The sequence below is a fragment of the Pan paniscus genome, chromosome 1, assembly GCF_029289425.2.
Source record: "Pan paniscus chromosome 1, NHGRI_mPanPan1-v2.0_pri, whole genome shotgun sequence".
Taxonomy (NCBI): domain Eukaryota; kingdom Metazoa; phylum Chordata; class Mammalia; order Primates; family Hominidae; genus Pan; species Pan paniscus.
The window spans coordinates 107,515,954-107,536,897 of record NC_073249.2 but is presented as its reverse complement, the minus strand read 5'-3'; the positions used below and the strand labels follow the sequence as shown (position 1 = coordinate 107,536,897).

Below are 20,944 nucleotides of genomic sequence, written 5' to 3'. Positions count from 1 at the left end.
ACAAATATTAATTCCCTGCCACATTCCACAAGATTTAGAGGGGCTTACAGAAATAAATAAAATAGAAAATAGTTCAGAGCATCAGGCTAAAGAGATGAAGACATTAACGGAATCTGATAAAAATATAAATAGCAAAACAGTAATATAAAAATTAAGTAAGATCCCTATACCTACACTTAAAATGCATTTCCAGTCTGGAATTCTCAGCTTGCACACGAAGTTCCTCAAAAGCTGTTATCATTTTCTGAAATATAAAGTTTTAAGAATCATACTTAAATTTTTTTAAATAGCTTTCTTCAAACTATGAAAATATTACCAAATTTGTATCATGTGATCATTAAATTTAAAACCACACAATTTGGAATAACTAAAACACTGTAATTTGAATTACTTACTAAAAATGTATTAAGAGGGCCTTATGTTAGTTTCCCAGATGCTTAAATGCACTGGCAACATGTTATACAATACAAAATAGCAGCAAATGGATTGTTGGTACACCAGCCATTTACTTAATAGCATGTATCAAAATCTGTAATTTTGTATTTATTTGTGCTTATTTATTTATGTCTTCTCCACTAATGTGAGGCCTCTCCCCATGAATCCAAAGTTACACTTCCATCATCTGGCAGCATGTGTTCATTCGGCATTCAACAAATCTTGCTTTGTAAAATCAGGTTAATTAATTAATTAATTACTGAGTGCCTATTATGTGCCTGGAACTGTTTTAGGTAATAGGAATAGAAGACAAAGTCTCGGCCGGGCGCGGGGGCTCACGCCTCTAATCCCAGCACTTTGGGAGGCCGAGGCGGGCGGATCACGAGATCAGGAGATGGACACCATCCTGGCTAACACGGTGAAACCCCGTCTCCACTAAAAATACAAAAAATTAGCCGGGCGTAGTGGCGGTCCCCTGTAGTCCCAGCTACTCCGGAGGCTGAGGCAGGAGAAGGGTGGCGTGAACCCGAGAGGCGGAGCTTGCAGTGAGCCGAGATTGCGCCACTGCACTCCAGCCTGGGCGACAGAGCGAGACTCTGTCTCAAAAAAAAAAAAAAAAAAAGAAGACAAAGTCTCTACCCTACTGGACCTTACAATAAAGTGTAAAAAAGAATACAAATACACACACACACACACACACACACACACACACATATATCAAATACATGCCATGCAGCTTTATGTGCTCTTGAGAAAAGTTAAATGAGGTGGATATATATGGAATAATCAAATAGAAATTTTAGATAAAGTATTAAGGGGAGAATAACAAAAAAGCAGAATGAAGTTTAGAAATGTGCATAAGATCTTAGACATAAAAGTTCTGCAAAGTGTACAAATTCAAAGAACCACCATCAGAAAGAGCTTGGCAAATTTGAGAAACATAAAAGAGTGACTACAGCAGAAAAGCAAAGTGGACAATGACGGGAGATGAGAAAACAAATGTAAACAGAAGCCAGACACAGATGAATAATACTTTATATGTTTTCAAATTAATAGTTATGTGTCACAATGTGCTGATTTCTGACAAAAGGCAGTAAATATTTGATAAATTAAGTGATGTCACTAACATGTAAATCAAAAAGCTCCTACATAACATTAATGCTCATAGTATAGAACCTTAGGAATTTTATTAGTGATACAATAATATATCAACAAATAAATAATAATCTTTTTAGTAAGAATAGTTGTCCATATCTTTGTAGCAATCGCTCTAATTTACTCAGAAATTCCTGTGTTTAAAATACTCAGATTTCATTAACACTCACCTCAATGTTATTATTTAGATCCATATAAACTTGCCTGGTTTCTTCCCGTTCATATTCATCTATTGTTAATATAAAAATTTCAAGATTAAATTTTAAAATAAGATGTCAACAAGACAATACTCAAAATGCCTCCAGAAAACATTAAAATATTTAAAATTCTGTGTTAATGATGAACATTGGGTTATCTAAATAATTACTGGGTCTTTTTAAGTTGCATCAAAAGCTGTTTGGGTTCAGTCTGTTGTGAAGAAGCTTAGAAGTCACTGCTCCATCCTAACGACAGGTAAAAAGCTGAACAAACTAAAAAATTAACAACTCTTCTCAGATCCTTAAGAGAAGTAAAGTCGCAGGGCAAACTACTACCCCAAAATTGGAGAGACAGGCAAACACAGAGAGAATTACAACTTAGCAGGGCAGAAACCCATAAGCAGAAAACTCTGTGGGAACAAGAGTCAGGGAAAGAAAACCTGAACTATAATTGACACATTGCTGGAAATTCAGTGTAAACAAATCTGAGAGATACACTATGTGGAGGCTGGGTGTGTTGGCTCACGCCTGTAATCCTAGCACTTTGGGAGGCAGAGGTTGGCAGGTTGCTTGATGCCAGGAGTTCAAGACCACCCTGGCCAATGTGGTAAAACCCCATCTCTACTAAAAATACAAAAATTCTCCAAGCATAGTACCATATGCCTATAGTCCCAGCTACTCAGAAGGCTGAGACATGAGAATCGCTTGAACCCAGAAGGCAGAGGTTGCAGTGAGCTGGGTGACAGAGTGAGACTCTATCTCAAAAAATAAAAATAAAAAAACCTCTGTGGAGACCCAGTCATCAGAGAGGCCCCAGATTCTTGTGAGTTTAACCTTCTGGAGCTCTACCAGGTTTCTCACAATGAACATAGGAAAAACATCCCCTTGTGCTTCTAACAGGAAAAGCCGTTTTGAACTATACCAATATGTCCCGTTCTTAACAAGGTCTCCTTTGGGAGAGCAAAATCTGCTGGGAATTTGTCAGAGCCTAACTAACCTGGGGGAAGGGAAATACCCAATTCCAGACAGCTCTAGCCTTCCATGTGAAGTAAGGAAAATATCCAACTCCATCCCCCTCTAGCCATCCAGATGGAAAATGGGAAATTCCCAACTGCAGCCCACTCTACCACCTTGTCCCACCTAAGGAGGAGAGGGATGCAAGGGCTGAGGAGTATTTATGAAGTTCATTATCTGGAGGCAAAAATTTGCTAAAAAACTGAGACCTAACCATAGGTCTATAGAACACTCCTCCCCCTATACTTTACCAGCACATTACAACAATTCCTTTACCCAGTGCATCATATGTAGCTATCCAAAACAATAAAAATACAAGCATACTAAAAGCAAAAAATACACTTTGACAAGACAAGACAAGCATCAGAACCAGACTCTGATACAGTTAAGGATGTCAGAATTATCCCAGACCAGTAATTTAGAACAACTATGATTGATATACTAAGGGCTCTAGTACATAAAGTAGACATCACGCAAGAATAGATAAGCAATTTAAAGAGATCGGTGAAAATTCTAAGAATGACTCAAAACAAAAATGCTACATATCAAAACCACTGTAACAGAAATGAAGGGCTTGTGGGTGTGGGGGCTCATTCCCATAATCCCAGCCACTCAGAAGGCTCAAGCAAGATGATTACTTGAGGCCAGGAGTTGGAGACCAGCCTAGACAACATAGAAAGACGCTGTCTCTAAACAAAATAAAACGAAGAAATGAGGGGCTTATTAGTAGACTAGACACAGCTGAGGAAAGTAATCTTTGAAGTTGAAGATATTTCAACAGAAACCTCAAAAACTGAAAGGCAAAGAGAAAAAAGACTAGAAAGAACAGAACAGAATATCCAAGAACTGTGAGACAACTACAAAAAGTATAATGGGAATACCAGAAGGAGAAGAAAGAGAAAAAGGAACATAAAAAACATTTGTAACAATAATGACTGAGAATTTTCCCTAAATTAATTTCAGACACCAAGTCACAGATCCAGAAAGCTCAGAGAACAGAAAGCAGGATAAATGCCAAAAACACTACACCTATGCATATTACATTCAAACTACAAAAAATCAAAGACAAAGCTAGAGGAAAAAAAACATTTTACCTACAGAGGAGCAAAAAGAAAGATTCTATCTGACTCCTCCTCAGAAACCACACAGGCAAGAATAGAATGGAGTAAAATATTTAAAATGCTGAGAGAAAAAACCAGCAACACAGAATTCTGTAATTTGAGAAACTATCCTTCAAAAGTGAAGAAATAAATACTTTCTTTGACAAAAGTTGACAGAATGTGTTGCCAGCAGAACTGCCTTCCAAGAAATGTTAAAAGAAATTATTTAAAGAGAAAGAAAATGATTTATGTAAGAAATTCAGATCTCTATAAAGAAAAAAAGAGCAACAGCTGGTCTCAGTGGCTCACACCTGTAATCCCAGTGCTTTGGGAGGCCCAAGTGGGAGGATCACTTGAGGCCAGAAGTTCAAAACCAGCCCGGATAACATAGCAAGACCCCATCTCTGCCAAAAGAAAAAAGAAAAAGAAAGAAAAAAAAGAGCATCAACACAGAAATAAGTGAAGGCTAAATAACTTTTATTTTTCTCATTCTTAATTGATCTAACATATAAGTTTGTCAAAAATAGTAATACCAATAATGGGCCAGGCGCAGTGGCTCACACCTGTAATCCCAGCACTTTGGGAGGCCAAGGTAGTTGGATCACTTGAGGTCAGGAGTTCAAGACCAGTCTGGCCAACATGGCGAAAATCCATCTCTACTAAACATACAAAAATTAGCATATTACTAAACATAAAAAAATTGGCACATGCCTGTAATACCAGCTACTCGGGAGGCTGAGGCAGGAGAATCACTTGAACCCAGGAGGCGGAGGTTGCAGTGAGCCAGGATCATGCCACTGCACTCCAGCCTGGGCAACAGAATGAGACTCTGCCTCAAAAAACAAAAAACAAACAAATAAAAAAATAGCAACAATGTATTAGATTATAAATGCTTATTTATGCTTTATATAAAAGAAATTAATGACAGCAATGATACAAAAGACGGGAGGAGGCCAGCCGGGCCTGGTGGCTCAAGCCCATAATCTCAGCACTTTGGGAGGTGGAGGAGGGTGAAACACTTGAGGTCAAGAGTTCAAGAACAGCCTGGCCAACATGACAAAACCCCGTCACTACTGAAAATACAAAAATTAGCTGGGCTTGGTGGTGGGCACCTGTAATCTCAGCTACTCAGGAGGCTGAAGCACGAGAATCACTTGACCCCGGAAGGTGGAGGTTGTGGTGAACCGAGATGGCACCACTGCACTCCAATCTGGGCAATAAAACAAGACTCTGTATCCAAAAAAAAAAAAAGAAAAAAAAAAGATGGGAGGAAAGAATTATAAGGTACTCATTGTAACCTTGAAGCAGTAGAGGTTTATTTGAAAGTCGACTTGGATTACTGTAAATATATATTGCAAACTCTAGTGAAATCACTTTAAAAATTAAAAATAGAAGTATAACTAATATTCTAAGAAAGGAGAGAAAATGGAATCACATAAAATGCTCAATTAAAACCACAAATAGCATAAAAAGAGTAAAAGTCAAAAATAGGAACAAAGAACAGGACAACAAATAGAAAAACAGTAATAAATGTGGTAGATAATAATCCAACTATATCAATAATCACTTTGAATGACAATAGTCTAAATGACCAACTAAGAGATTGTCAGAGTGGATCAAAAAACAATACCCAACTACATGCTGTCTATAAGAAACTCACTTTAAATGTAAAATCACATCTAGAATAAAAGTAAATGGATAAAGATACACCATATTAACACTAATCACAAGAAAGCATGTTAACACTAATCAAAAGAAAATTAAAAACTTCTACTCTACAAAAGAGAATGTCAAGAGAATGAGAATACAAGCCACAGACTGGGAGAAAATGTCTGCAAAAGAAACATCTGATAAAGGACTGTTATCTATAATATACAAAGACTCAAATATTATTAAGTCTTTTCTCTTATTGTTGATTAAAATTCAACATTAAGAAAACAAGCAACTTGATTAAAAAATGGGCCAAAGACCTTAACAGACACCTTACAAAAGGAGACATACGGATGGCAAATAATCATATAAAAAGAGTAGCTATATTAATTTCAGACACAGCCAACTTCAAAGCAAGGAAAGTTGTCAGATATAAAGAGGGCCATTTCAAAATGCTTTTAGAGCTGGGCACAGTGGCTCATGCCTGTAATCCCAGTACTTTGAGAGGCTGAGGATGGAGGATCACTTGAGCCCAAGAGTTCGAGACCACCCTAGGCAACGTAGCAAACCCCTTCTCTACAAAAAATAGAAAAATTAGCCAGGAGTGGTGGTACACACCTATAGTCCCCACTACTCAAGAGGCTGAGGTAAGAAGATCGCTTGAGCCCAGGATTTCAAGGCTGCAGTGAACTATGATCACATCATTGCACTGCAGTCTGGGTTAACAGACCAAGACCCTGTCTCAAAAAATAAATGAATAAATAAAAATAAAATGCTTTTGGGTCATTTCTCCAAGGAGATATAACAATTTTTAACATGTATAGGCCTAATAATATGGTGTCAAAATACGTGAAGCAAAAACTGGTAGAACCGCAAAGAGAAATAAATTAATCCACTATTATAGTTGAAGATTTCAACATCTCTATCAGAAATGGACAGACCCAGCAGGCAGAAAATCAGTAAGACATGTATGTTGAGTGTCCCTTATCCAAAATGTTTGGGACCAGGACAATTAATATATCAGATTTCAGATTTCTTTTTAGATTTTGGAATATTTGCATTGTGTTTACCAGTTGAGCATCCCCAATCTGAAAATCCAAAATCTGAAATGCTCCAATGAACATTTCCTTTGAGCATCATTTTGGCACTCAATTGGATTTTGGAGTATTTTAGATTTGGGATTTTTGGATTAGGGCTGCTTAACCTGTAGTTGGATTCAATAAAACCATCAATCACCTTGACATTTACAGACTGCTTAATCCAACAATAACAGAATGCATAGTCTTCTGAAGCTCACATGGAATATTCATCAAGATAGACCATATTCTGGGCCATAAGACACACCTTAACAAATTTAAAAGATTATAAATTGTACAGTATCTGCTCTCAGATCACAATGGAATTAAACCAGAAATAAATAATAGAAAGATAGCTGGAAAATCACAAAATGCCTGGAGATTAACCAAGACACTTCTAAATACCACCTGAGTCAAAGAAGAAATCTCAAGAGAAATTCAAAAATATTTTGAACTAAATGAAAATTAAAACACATATTATCAAAATCTGTGCGATACAGGAAAAACTGAGAGGGAAATTTATAGCATTGAATGCACAAATTGGAAACGACAATCTGAAATCAATCATCTAAGTTTCCACTGTAGGCAACTAGAAAGAGAAGAGCAAATTAAATCCAAAGTAAGAAGGAGAAAAGAAGTAATAAAAATTAGAGTAAAAACCATGAAAGTGGAAACAGAAAATCAATATTTTAAAAAATCAATGAAACCAAAAGCTGGTTATTTGAAAAGATCAATAAAATCAATAAATTCTAGCCAGGCTAAGAAAAAGAGAGAGAGGATTCAAATTACTAATCCATAAATGAAAAAGGAGACATCACTACAAACCTCATGGATGTTAAAATGAAGAAATATTACGAACAATTCTATGCCCACAGATTTGCTAACCTAAATGGAATGGACCAACTGTCAAAAGACACAACTGCCAAAACTCACAGAATTAAAAGCAGGCAATCTGAATAAGCCTATATCTATTAAAGAAATTAAGTCAATAATTAATAACCCTCCAGAACAGAAAGCACCAGGCCTGCCAGCTTCACTGGTGAATTCTACAAACATTTAAGGAAGAAACTATACCAATTCTCTACTATCTCTTTCAGAAGATAGAAGCAGAGGGAATATTTTCTAACTCATTCTATGATGCCAGCAGTACCCTAATACCAAAACCAGACAAAGACATTATAAGAAAATTACAGACAAATATCTCTCATGAACATAGATGCAAAAATACTCAACAAAACATTAGCAAATCAAATCCAACAATATATAAAAGGAGCCTGACACAGTGGCCCACACCTATAATCCCAATTCCAGCTACTCAGGAGACTGAAGTGAAAGGATTGCTTGAGGCCAAAAGTTTGAGACTAGCCTGGGCAACATAGCAAGATCCCATCTCTAAAAAGAAATTTTAAAAATTATCTGGGTGCAGTGGCACACACCTATAGTCTCAGCCACCGAGGAGGCTGAGGCAGGAGGATCACTTGAGCCCAGGAGTTCAAGGCTATAGTGAGTTATGATCATGCCTGTGAATAGCCACTGCACTCCAGCCTGGGTGACAGAGCAAGATCCTGTCTCAAAAAAAAAAAAAAAAGTATAAAAAGAATTATACAACACAACCAAATGGGATGCAGTCAAGGTGTGCAAGGCTGGCTCAGCATTTTAAATCAATTATTGTAATCCATCACATAACAGGCTAAAAAATTACAAGATCGTATCAATAGATATCGAAAAATTATTTGACAAAATCCAACACCCATTCATGATAAAAACTCTTAGTAAACTAGGAATAGAAGGGAACTTGCTCAACCTAGTAAAGAATATCTACAGAAACCTATAGCTAATATCATACTTAATGGTGAGAAACTAGAAGCTTTCCCACTAAGATCAGGAACAAGGCAAGGATGTCCCCTCTCACCATTCTTTTTCAACATTGTACTTAAAGTTTTAATTAATACAATAAAACAAAAAAAGGAAACAAATGGAATCAGATTGAGAAAAAAGAAATAAAAACTACTTTATTCACAGATAACATAACTGTCTATACAGAGAATTTGAAAGAATTAACAAAAAAAATCCTGGAACTAATAAGCAATTACAGCAAGGTTGCATGATACAAGATTAATATACTATACAAACGTCAATCATTTTCCTATACACCAGCAATGAATAAGTGGAATTTGAAATTGAAAACACAATACCATTTACATTAGTATACAAAAAAATGAAATACTTAGGTACAAATCTAACAAAACGTGCAAGATCTATATGAGGAAAACTATGTAATTTTGATGAAAACAATCAAATAATAATTAAATCAATAGAGAAAGATTCCATGATCATGGATAGGAAGATTCAATATTGTCAAGATGTCAATCCTTCCCAACTTGATCTACAGATTCAATGCAATCCCAATAAAAATCTCAGCAAGTTATATTGTGGATATCTACAAACTGATTCTAAAGTTTATATGGTGAGGCAAAAGACTCAGAAGAGCAAACACGATATTAAAGGAGAAGAACAAAGTTGGAGAACTGATACTATTCAAATTCAAGACTTACTATAAAGCTACAGTAATCAACATAGTGAGGGATTTGTGGGGGAAAAGGACAAAGAAATCAAGGGAACAAAATAGAGAGTCCAGAAATAGACCCAATATATATAGTCAACTGATCTTTGTCAAAGGAGTAACAAATAGACCCAAACAAATATAGTCAACTGATATTTGACAAAGGAGTAACAGCTATAAAATAGAGAAAAGATGGTCTTTTCAACAAATGATGCTGAAACAAGTGGACATCTACATGCAAAAAAAAAAAAAAAGAATCTGGACACAGATCTTACACCCTTAACAAAAATTAACTCAAAATGTATCATAGACCTAAATGTAAAATACAAACCATAAAACTCCAAGATAAATAGGAGAAAACCTGGATGATCTTGGGTATCACGATGACTTTTTTTTTTTAGATACAATCCATGAAAGAAATAATTAATGAGCTGGACTTCATTAAAATTAAAAACTTCTGCTCTCCAAAAGATAATGTCAAGAGAATGAGAATACAAGCCGCAGACTGGGAGAAAATGTCTGCGAAAGAAACATCTGATAAAGGACTGTTTTCTATAATATACAAAGACTCAAAATTGTTAAGTCTTTTTTCTTATTGTTGATTAAAACTCAACAATAAGAAAACATGCAACCTGATTAAAAAATGGGACAAAGACCTTAACAGACACCTTACCAAAGGAGACATACAGATGGCAAATAATCACATGAAAAGATTCCCATCATATGTCATCAGAGAAATGCAATTTAGAACAACAAAGAGATATCAATACATACCCCTATTCGAATGGCCAAAATCCAGAACTTTGACAACACCAAATGTTGGTGAGAGTATAGAACAACAGAAACTCTCATTCACTGCTGGTGGAAATAAAAAATTGTACACCCACTTTGGAAGACAGTTTGGCAATTTCTTACAAAACTAAACATACTTTTACCACGTGATCCAGGAATTGTGCTCCTTGGTATTTACTCAAAGGAGTTTAAAATGTCCACACAAAAGCCTGCACATGGATATTTATAGCAGCTTTATTCATAACTGCCAAAACTTGGAAGCAACCAAGATGTCCTTTAGTAGGTGAATGGATAAATAAGCTGTGGTATGTGCAAACAATGAATGGAATATTATTCAGTGCTTAAAAAATGAGCTATCAAGTGATGAAAAGACGTGGAGGAAACTTGAATGCATATTACTAAGTGAAAGAAGCCAATCTGAAAAGCCTACGTACTGTAGGATTCGAACTACATAACATTCTGGAAAAGGCATAATTATGGAGACAGTTAAAAGATCAGTGGTTACCGGGGTAGGGTGTAGAGAATCAACAGGCAGAACACAGAATTTTAGGGCAATGAAACTATTCTGTATTATACTATAATGGCAGACATATTTGTCCAAATCCATAGAGTGTACAACACCAAGAGTGAACACTAATGTAAACTATGAACTTTGGACAATTATGATGTGCCTATGTAGGTTCATCAATTGTAACAAACGTGCCACTCTGGTGAGTTATGTTGATAATCGGAGAGGCTATACATGCATGGGGCAAAAGCTTTGCAAACTGGACTCTGCACAAAACACTACCCAAGTCCCAGAACTATCCTTGAGTACAGCATACATGAAATAGACCCAGGGCAGCACAGCAAAGGCATTGAAAATTGAACTGATATTGGAACACCCACAATGAAAAGGCAAGACAGAACCTATTCTAAACCTAAGTGAGCTGACTGCCTGTTAGAAAATAAACAAATAAACATTCTCTAGGAAATCTGAAGAGGACTCAGATTCTCACAACATAATCCAGGATATAATCCAGAATTGCCGAACATTCAATGAACTAGGAAAATTTAACCATTCTAAGTCTCAAATTATTAATTATTATCTAAGATAGCTGATGAGATAACCAATAAAACTAGGATCTATGGCAAAAAAAATCACAGAAATGGACCCCAGGGTATTGCAGACATTGGCATTATTGGATACAACTATGCTTATTATGTTCATACAGATAAAAAGTAGAGCTTTTAAAAGTCAGCAAAGAACTTAAAATTCTGGAAAGTGACACTACAAATTTTTAAAGAACCAGCTAATACTCAACCAGTAAATACAATAACAAATTAAGACACCAACTGATAAATTTTAAAACAGACAAGATAGCATTAGGAGATATACCTAATGCTAAATGACGAGTTAATGGCTGCAGCACACCAGCATGGCACATGTATACATATGTAACTAACCTGCACATTGTGCACATGTACCCTAAAACTTAAAGTATAATAATAATAAAATAAAAATAAAATAAAACAGACAAGAATTAACTAAATAGAAAATCAGTAAACTGGAAGAGAGGTTAGAAGAAATTATGTGGGCCAGGGCAGTGGCTGACACCTATAATCCCAACATTTTGGGAGGCCAAGGTGGGAAGACCACTTGAGCCCAGGAGTTTGAGACTATCCTGGGCAACATGGCGAAACCCTGTCTCTAAAAAAATACAAAAATTAGACAGGCCTGGTGGTGTGCAGCTGTAGTCCCAGCTACTTGGGAAGCTGAGGTAGGAAGATTGCTTGAGCTTGGGATGCGGGGGTTATGGTGAGCCAAGATGGAACCACTGCACTCCAGCCTGGGCAACAGTGTGAGACCACCCCACCCCCACCAAAAAAAGAAAAGAAAGAAAGAAAAAAGTATCCTGAGTGGAGTACAGTGAGAAAAAAGATGAAAAATACAGAGTCAGAAATACAGAACAGTGGCCTCATTATTGTGACCTGAAAAGATTGAACAGGCTCTCATCTCAGGGACTTTGCACTTAACTGCTTCCTCTGCCTGAAATATTCTTTCCTAAAATAGATGGCCCACTCCCTTATTCAGGTCTCTACCCAATGTCACTTAACCAGAAAAAACTTCCCAATCACCCTGTCCCAAAATATTCTCTCCTTAAGCAGTTATCACCTAACATATATTTTATTTATTCATTAATGATCTGTATCCTCTCCCCTCACTAGACTGTATACTCTTTTTTTTTTTAAGTTCTGGGATACATGTGCAGAATGTGTAGCTTTGTTACATAGCTATACATGTGCCATGGTGGTTTGCTGCACCTATCAACCCATCATCTAGGTTTTAAGCCCCACATGCATTAAGTATTTGTCCTAATGCTCTCCCTCCCCTTGCCCTCCACCCCACAACAGGCCCCGGTGTGTGATGTTCCCCTCCCTGTGTCCATGTGTTCGCATTGTTCAACTCCCACTTATGAGTGAGAACATTTGGTGTTTGGTTTTCTGTTCCTGTATTAGTTTGCTGAGAATGATGGTTTCCAGCTTCATCCATGTCCCTGCAAGGGACATGAACTCATTCTTTTACAGAAAAAAAAGAAACCCATTCAAAAAGTGGGCAAAGGCTATAAACAGACACTTCTCAAAAGAAGACATTTATGACACCAACAAACATGTGAAAAAAAGCTCATCATCACTGGTCATTAGAGAAATGCAAATCCAGACCACAATGAGATATCATCTCACGCCAGTTAGAATGGCAATTATTAAAATGCCAGGAAACAACAGATGCTGGCGAGGCTGTGGAGAAATAGGAACTTTTTTTTTTGAGACGGGCTCTTGCTCTGTTGCCAGGCTGGAGTGCAGTGGCATGATCTCAGCTCACTGCAACCTCCGCCTCCCGGGTTCAAGCGATTCCCCTGCCTCAACCTCCTGAGTAGCTGGGACTACAGGCGCGTGCCACCACGCCCAGCTAATTTTTTTGTATTTTAGTAGAGATGGGGTTTCGCCATGTTGGCCAGGCTGGTCTTGATCTCTTGACCTCGTGATCTGCCTGCTTCGGCCTCCCAAAGTGCTGGGACTACGGGCGTGAACCCCTGTGCCTGGCCTAGGAACACTTTTACACTATTGGTGGGAGTGTAAATTAGTTCAACCATTGTGGAAGACAGTGTGGTGATTTCTCAAGGAAATAGAACCAGAAATACCATTTGACCCAGCAATCCCATTACTTGGTGTATACCCAAAGGATTATAAATCATTCTACTATAAAGACACATGCACACGTATGTTTATTGCAGCACTATTTACAACAGCAAAGACTTGGAACCAACCCAAATGCCCATCAATGACAGACTGGATAAAGAAAATGTGGCACATATACACCATGGAATATACACTCTTGTAAGAGTAGAGACTTTGTTCACTGCTGTTTTTCATCAGCATCTAGAAGATTTCATGACATAGCAGGCACTAAAAAAATATTGAATGAATGAATAAAAGAAAGAAAAAAGCACAATAACAAAAAGACTGGTCAACAACTTAAGGCAAGAATCTGCATAGAGTTTACACTAACAATAAGGCAAGTGTCAAGACTTTAAAGAAAAAACTTTCTACATGTCACATCAAGACATACCTCAACTTTAGTTTATTAAAGAGACCACCTTGAAAAATGTTGGGTTCTCTAAACCTTCCTCACCATCTGATTTCTAACTTAGCTGAAAACTAAATGTAAGAAAGAACTATCGCCCAGCGCAGTGGCTCATGCCTGTAATCCCAGCACTTTGGGAGGCCGAGGCAGGTGGTCAAGAGATCGAGACCATCCTGGCCAACATGGTAAAATCCCATCTCTACTAAAAATACAAAAAATTAGCCGGCGTGGTGGCGGGCACCTGTAGTCACAGCTACTCAGGAGGCTGAGGCAGGAGAATCACTTGAACCCTAGGGGCGGGAGGTTGCAGTGAGCCGAGATTGTGCCACTGCACTCCAGCCTGGCCACAGAGTGAGACTTCGTCTAAAAAAAAAAAAAAAAGAACAAAAAAGAACTATCAGACTTGTCTCTCTAACCCAAGTTATTTTCTGCAAGACAGCCAATGTACTATCCTTCTACCCTATCACTGTACTTTTCACCACTTTTTATATCTAGGCAGAAAAATTAATCTTGAATGTTGAGTACACAGGATATAGTAGAGGAGCTGGTAGTGGTATGGTACGTTCTGGAAGATACATAGAGTTTTGAAAAGCAAGGTAATACAGGCAGGGACTAAGAATAAAAAACCTGGCCGGGTGCAGTGGCTCACGCCTGTAATCCCAGCATTTTGAGAGGCTGAGGTGGGAGGATCACCTGAGGTCAGGAGGTGGAGACCAGCCTGGCTAACATGGTGAAACCCCCTTTCTACTAAAAATACAAAAAATTAATTGGGTGTGGTGGCACATGCCTGTAATCCCAGCTACTCGCGAGGCTGAGGAAGGAGAATAGCCTGAACCCAGGAGGCGGCGGTTGCAGAGAGCCGAGATCACACCATTACACTCCAGGTTGGGCAACAAGAGTGAAACCACATCTCAAAAAAAAAAAAAAAAAAAAGAATAAAAAAACCTAACAGTCAATGTTAGAAATAACGACAATAATAATAATAAAATACCCAACATTTATTGAGCACTTTGCATTGTTCTAAGCATATTTATTAACATTTAATTCTCAGGACAATACTAAGAGGCATTTAATTAATAAACAGAGTGACAGAGAGACTACATAATTTACTCAAATTATTCAAGCTCCCTAGGTGGACAGAAACTGAAAGTCTAAATTTGAGCACAGGCTATCTAATCCTTAAGCCCAAGCTGTTAAGTAGTAAGCTGCATGATACGAATTAAAATTTTTAGCTAAGAAAAATAGAGAATATCCTGAAAAAGCAGGTAGACAGTATTTCCCAATGGATTCTTGGCAGAAACAAAGTAAAGCCAGTGTCAAATTATGGCAAAAATAAAGAATTATATTTTATAATCACACACTTTTATTTTTCATCAAAATGGGAAAAAAATCCTACTTTATAATTTAAAAAAATGAAAACATGCTTTAAAATTTTTAAACTGTTCTTTCACATACACAACACAACCATATTAGAATATTTTAAAAGAATTTTTCTTTAGGAAAAATGTGAGAATTCTATTTAGATTGAAAATAAACATTGCACCACTATTCATAAATACAATGGCTTTAGCAAAGCCTCTACTGGTATTTTCTATTACGAGCATGGCTATGTATCTTATTCTCGATTGAATTTCCTAGTTGTTCCAGACAGAGGTTAGTCTCAAAATCATACCTTACTTGAAACCAGGATTAACTATAAATATCAAGAATATACCTTTTGACATATGTTACCTTTCAAAAAATTTTGAGCTTTCAAAAGTCAAAGAACTGTGATTCTCCTTATTACTTATATAAAAATAGTCTGAGGCACATATAATTTGTTCAAATCAAATTGGTTCCAAAAATTAAAAGGACAATTTCTTTCCCTCTCCACCTCTACCAGTAAAATAAATTGATAAAATCACATAAAACAAGAAAGATATTTACATTTCTTTGTCTTTTCTGCAGATCTAGCACAGGTTTCTTTGAGTAGATTACATAAATGCCTTGTGGCATTATTCCTGAAAAAAAGGAAAGAGTTTGCCTGTGTGTAATCTGATCTCAAAGCAAAATCACAATATATAAGTTATGAAATATATTGTTACAATTTTTAAGAAATTTTTAAAATATTATAATCTTTGGCATATATCACATTATTCATAAATGACTATATGAAGAAACAGTGGGTTGACTGTACTACTAGCAAAGATGATTTAGTAATTGCTTCCCTTTAAAAGTAAAAATTCTAGTAACTGGCCACTAAAATAAATAAACAAATAAAAGTGACAGCTCCTTAACAAGTTTCTACCCAAGTTGCTATCAATAAACTTTCAGTAAACAGGTCTAGATTTGCCTAAGGAAAAATAATGAGAATAGGTTGGGCCATTCATTAACAAATTAATATATGTCTAACCTTCAAAACACAAAATAAGGTAACTTTCGGATTAGGCATTCATTATGTGAATGATGAGACCTGTGGCTATCTTGAAGTTACTAACACATGTGGCAGTTAGACTTAATTTTCTAACTTATCATTTTTCTGTAGAAATAAACTGTTAGATTTTCAAAAACAGGAATTTGAGTAAGAATTAACTTGGAACTAAGTTAAGTCCTGTTTTATAAGTACTGTACTCAAGACAGCAGTGAAACAGACAACATACATAGGTAGTTGTAGATACAGAATTATCAGGCATCTTTTTTGACACCAAGGAATGTTTATTCCTGATGCCTGACATTTTAAAAAGTGAAGTTATTAGTCAGTGACCACAGTTTGCCAAACACAAGAATGTACATCTTCCTTTTTCCAGAGCACTCAGATATAATTCTACTTATAAATTCATATGATATAACATATAGAAAGTGCTCAATGTTTTTGAGAATTATTTTAGTAGTAAATTTGGAATAAAAAATGTGAAAAGAACAAATTCATTAAATTACTACTTACTCTTTTATTAAATCTTTATTTTCTTGAATTCCTTCTTCTAATTTCAAACTTACTTTTTCATTACCAAACTAATTTATAAAACAGAACAGTTCATCACATTTTGCTTATTAGCAAAAATAAACATGAATATAATCATTAAGCAGTATTTCTTTACTAATGCACAATGGTCTAAAAGAATTATTTTCTTTCCACATAAAAAGGAAACATTTTTGTAATAGCTTATGATTTCCCTTAAGAATATGGCCTTCATCAGTCTAAAATAAAGATGGCTAAATCATCTCCAAAAAACATTCAACAATATTTTAATGCAATATTATCTTCTCTAAATATTTTTGAAGTAATGTTTTTTTCTTTGTCCTAATACAATGTCACATTTTCTCAACATTTTTTTCACTTTATGCTACAGATAAAGTTACACAGTTTCGGCCGAGAGCAGTGGCTCACGCCTGTAATCCCAGCACTTTGGGAGGCCGAGGCAGGTGGGTCACGAGGTCTAGGAGTTCAAGACCAGCCTGGTAAATATGGTGGCATCCCATCTCTACTAAAAATATAAAAATTAGCTGGGCGTGGTGGCTCGAGCCTGCAGTCCCAGCTACTTGGCAGGCTGAGGCAGAAGAATCACTTGAACCAGGGAGGCGAAGGTTGCAGTGAGCCGAGATGGTGCCACTGCACTCCAGCCTGGGTGACAGAGCAAGACTATGTCTCACACAAATAAATTTAAAAAATAAAGTTACACAGTTTCAAATTTAAAGTGTTACCTACAACTATTGTAATCTAAGAGAATATATTTACATAAAACATCAATAGGAATAAAAATTGAAACTCTTTATAATAAATTAGAATCATTAAATCAATTTTTATATAAAGTGATTTATTATTTCCCTAATCATTTGCATTAAGCGTTATACAACTTGTCCTCTATGCTCATTCTTAAAGTTAAAATGTATCCAGTATTGATGTAACTTTTAAAAAGCATTATCCTTAAAATATTCATCACAAAAACAAGATCAATCCAATTTATCCCAACTAATACTCTACTTTCAACAGTATTATGATTAGATTTACTATACTATGTTTACAATGCAAAATTGTGTCATACTTGCAGTTCCTGAATGGCTTTTCGCTGTGCTTCAATTATCTTTCTGTTTTCTTGCAACTTACTTTCTTTCTGTCTCAGTTCAGCTTCTGTACTTACTTTCCATTTTTTTATCTTTTCAGCCTCCTTATACAGTTTTGAATACACTCTGCTCAATCTCTCTGAATTCTATTAAAATATGTTTTCAAAAATTAATTGTTCAAAATTCTAATATAACCAAACTACAGCTGCCTACTGAAAATATCCATATACTAATAGTTGAGACCAAATGTCTCCTCAATTTAAGCACTAATAGCATGCTGAAAGCCACATTAACTCTTTTAAACTACTAAGGCAATATTAACTACTTCATTAAAGTTATTGGTCACTTGACTAAATTATACCTTGCTGAATAAAATGAAATGGCTCCATAAAAATATTTTAGTTAGTGACAGAATCTGGCTGGTTAAAAGCTAAAATAAATCACCCTATAAGAAATCTATAAATCTTAACAATGGTCTTGAAACACTTTGATTATACAAACAGTTTGAAGATTCACTAAAGGACATGAAGTTTAAAATATAATGAAAAGAAAAATAAAAGTGAAGACAAGATATAATTTTCATCAAGTCTGATTTTTATATAGATTTCCTGCCTTTTTAAAATCCACATTATATTGTAAATACCAGAGATTTTTAGTCACATCAATTTTTGCTGGTTGACAACTTTTTCTTATAAAAATATATAAATAAGTTCTACATATTTTAAATTCTGTGATACCATAATCACAGCAACAAACATACAGTACCTTACCAGGCTATGGAATTTCTCTTCATTTTAAAGACACTATATGCCATAAATAAGAAATATTTTTATAACTAAAATCAAAAGTATGTAGCATGTCCTACAAATTCCTTATACAATAAACCAGTCAACCAGTCAATTTCATCTATTAATTAAAGGCTGATTTTGTAAAATACTCTCTTGATACTATATTTTCAGGTATAGTACTCGTTTCCCCTCTTCTTGATTTTATGGTTTAAAATTAAATTTCCTCTACATAAATGGAACTTTCATAACCCAAAAAATACAGAAGCAGAAAAAAAGGTTTTAAAGGATATATCTTAAAACGTTAGTCAAATAATAGTCCTTTTGAAGCTTCAAAAGAAATATACATATAGGTAATAAGTTATATTCCAATTACAAGAAATTTAATATGAATGGGAAATCTTCTGACCTCCAAATCAGAGTCTTTTAGTCCTTCCTGATAGTGACAGTCAGAACTACCAACCTAAAAAGATAGATGTTTCTATAAGAAAATACTTCTGATAAGAGCTTCTAAATAATAATAATTAAATACAGAAGACTAGTAATGCAATAACTAAAGACTTTTTTCGTCTTCAAATAAGCAGTTCATTACCTAAACAGATTATATCTACATGTACTATGCTTAACTGACCTGCTCAAGCATGGGCAAGAAATTAACTTTTTGTAAAGCAGGATCTGCAAGATAAAAGACAACAGGTATTAAATATGCCAACATCTTTTTCTCTTTCTTTTTTTTTTCTTTTTTTTTTTGAGAGAGGGCATCTGGCACTGTTGCCTAGACTACAGGGCAGTGGCCCATCATGGCTCACTGCAGCCTCAAAGCCTCCATCTCTAGGGCTCAAATGATCCTCCCACCTTAGCCTCCCAAGTAGCTGGGACTGCAGGCGCATGCCACCATGTCCAGCTAGTTTTGGGGGTGGTGGGGTTTGTTTGTTGGTTTTTTTTTTTTTTGTACAGACAGGGTCTCCTTATGTTGCCCAGGCTGGTCTCAAACACCTGGCCTCAAGTGATCCCCCTCCATCAGCCTCCCTCCCAAAGTGCTGGAATTACAGGTGTTAGCCACCGTGTCCAGCCTTATTTTTTATATTAAGTATTATATCTAGCTTTTGTGTCAATTATACTTATATAATACTTATGTTACATTTTCAATAACTATCGATGTATGTAACACAATGTTTCTATATAAGCTGATACACTGCTTTTCCATGCTCCTACCTGAATCAATGTTTTCCCCATTTTTGGAGAGATTAGTCTTTGCAAATGGAAACTCAAAATCATCTTCAGTACATTTGTTGAAACTCTAGAGACACAAAGAAGTTCTTAAATATTCTGTTTCATACCACTCTGATATACTAATAGTGTAATATATACATATGTAATATACATCTGCTTAAAAAGGTTACTATAATTGCAAATCCTTTAATGTACATACAGTGTTTAAAATATCAAATGCCTTTTCTATATAAACTAAGAAAAAATTCTAATTAGATATTTCCACTTGTAAGATGAAGCTAAACTATAAATTACTCAATATATGGCTTTGTAGGTATTCAAGAATAATAGTAAATCTAACTAGCAGTATAGAACAATATTAGTAGCTTTCTTCAGTTTATGATTTCCCTTGATAGAATTAAAGATTGTCTTTATTGAATAGCATTTAATAATATATTATTGCCTATAGCAGCCACAAGAAGTGTTTTACAGCATATACAAGTAAAATATTCATTGGGTCATCGCATCTCCAATATAAGGATCCACATGATAAATTTTTTTAAATAATTTTTTAAAGCTCTGTTTCACCTAAGAAACTTGGTATAATTCCTCCTATCCAATGATAACACTATTACATAAATGAATTTCCCTCTTTGCCCTATCCACTAGGAAGCTCAGAGCCAAATCTGAAGCTCAGTCACAACACGAATTATTATTCATATATAGGCATTTGTCCAAATAGTCCTCATTTTTCTTGATAATTTTCCTAATTTTCTCCTAACATATTCTACTATCTCGTAGTATCTGTCCTATAAGTTGCCACGAATCAAATACGAAAAGAAGGAGAATTAAAATAAGCAGGTTCCACTATGTATGCAGAGTTCTACGGCAGCAGTCATTATTTAAATGAATGATGCCTACACAATAATGCTCACTGTTCATTTAAAGCAATGGGATTCAAAATTCTTGGGTAAATGAGACCATTTATTGAGAAGAAATAATTATAAAACACCACCAGGAAGAAAGTACACTTTTCTTCATTTCCCTAAAGTTAAGAAGAGTCCAATTAAGAGTCACATGGAAATTTACCTTGAAGAAAGTGGAATCGCCTCCCAGGGTCTGAGGTTTCACCGCAGACACCTGACTGCTGCTTAATCTCGGTGGTACGAACAATGCAAAGGGCTTTTGCTTTTCCATTTTCTCTGTTACGGTTGTAAATATCTACTGTCCCGGGGGGCGGGAGGGGAAGGAAAGTTTTTTTTCACCGAGTGTCATGAATACACTATGTATTCTTTAAAG

General features: G+C 35.6%; 1 protein-coding gene across 7 annotated transcripts in view; it reads right to left on the bottom strand.

Moving 5' to 3' along the window:
- SYCP1 (synaptonemal complex protein 1) overlaps window positions 1-20,944 on the bottom strand; it is a 142,933-nt gene that overhangs the window by 114,154 nt on the left and 7,835 nt on the right. For 2 of the 7 annotated variants that reach the window (XM_055114319.2, XM_008973531.4), the window contains 9 exons: window positions 20,735-20,869; window positions 19,649-19,733; window positions 19,065-19,108; window positions 18,843-18,896; window positions 17,630-17,794; window positions 16,531-16,598; window positions 15,534-15,607; window positions 1,761-1,819; window positions 175-244 (listed from right to left, as the gene is read on the bottom strand). In XM_055114319.2, coding sequence (XP_054970294.2) covers window positions 175-244; window positions 1,761-1,819; window positions 15,534-15,607; window positions 16,531-16,598; window positions 17,630-17,794; window positions 18,843-18,896; window positions 19,065-19,108; window positions 19,649-19,733; window positions 20,735-20,842 — 727 coding nt within the window. In that variant the 5' untranslated portion in view covers window positions 20,843-20,869. The remainder of the gene's footprint in view (window positions 1-174; window positions 245-1,760; window positions 1,820-15,533; window positions 15,608-16,530; window positions 16,599-17,629; window positions 17,795-18,842; window positions 18,897-19,064; window positions 19,109-19,648; window positions 19,734-20,734; window positions 20,870-20,944) is intronic. The other 5 variants (XM_003805635.5, XM_055114314.2, XM_055114349.2 and 2 more) reach the window with 3 other exon arrangements.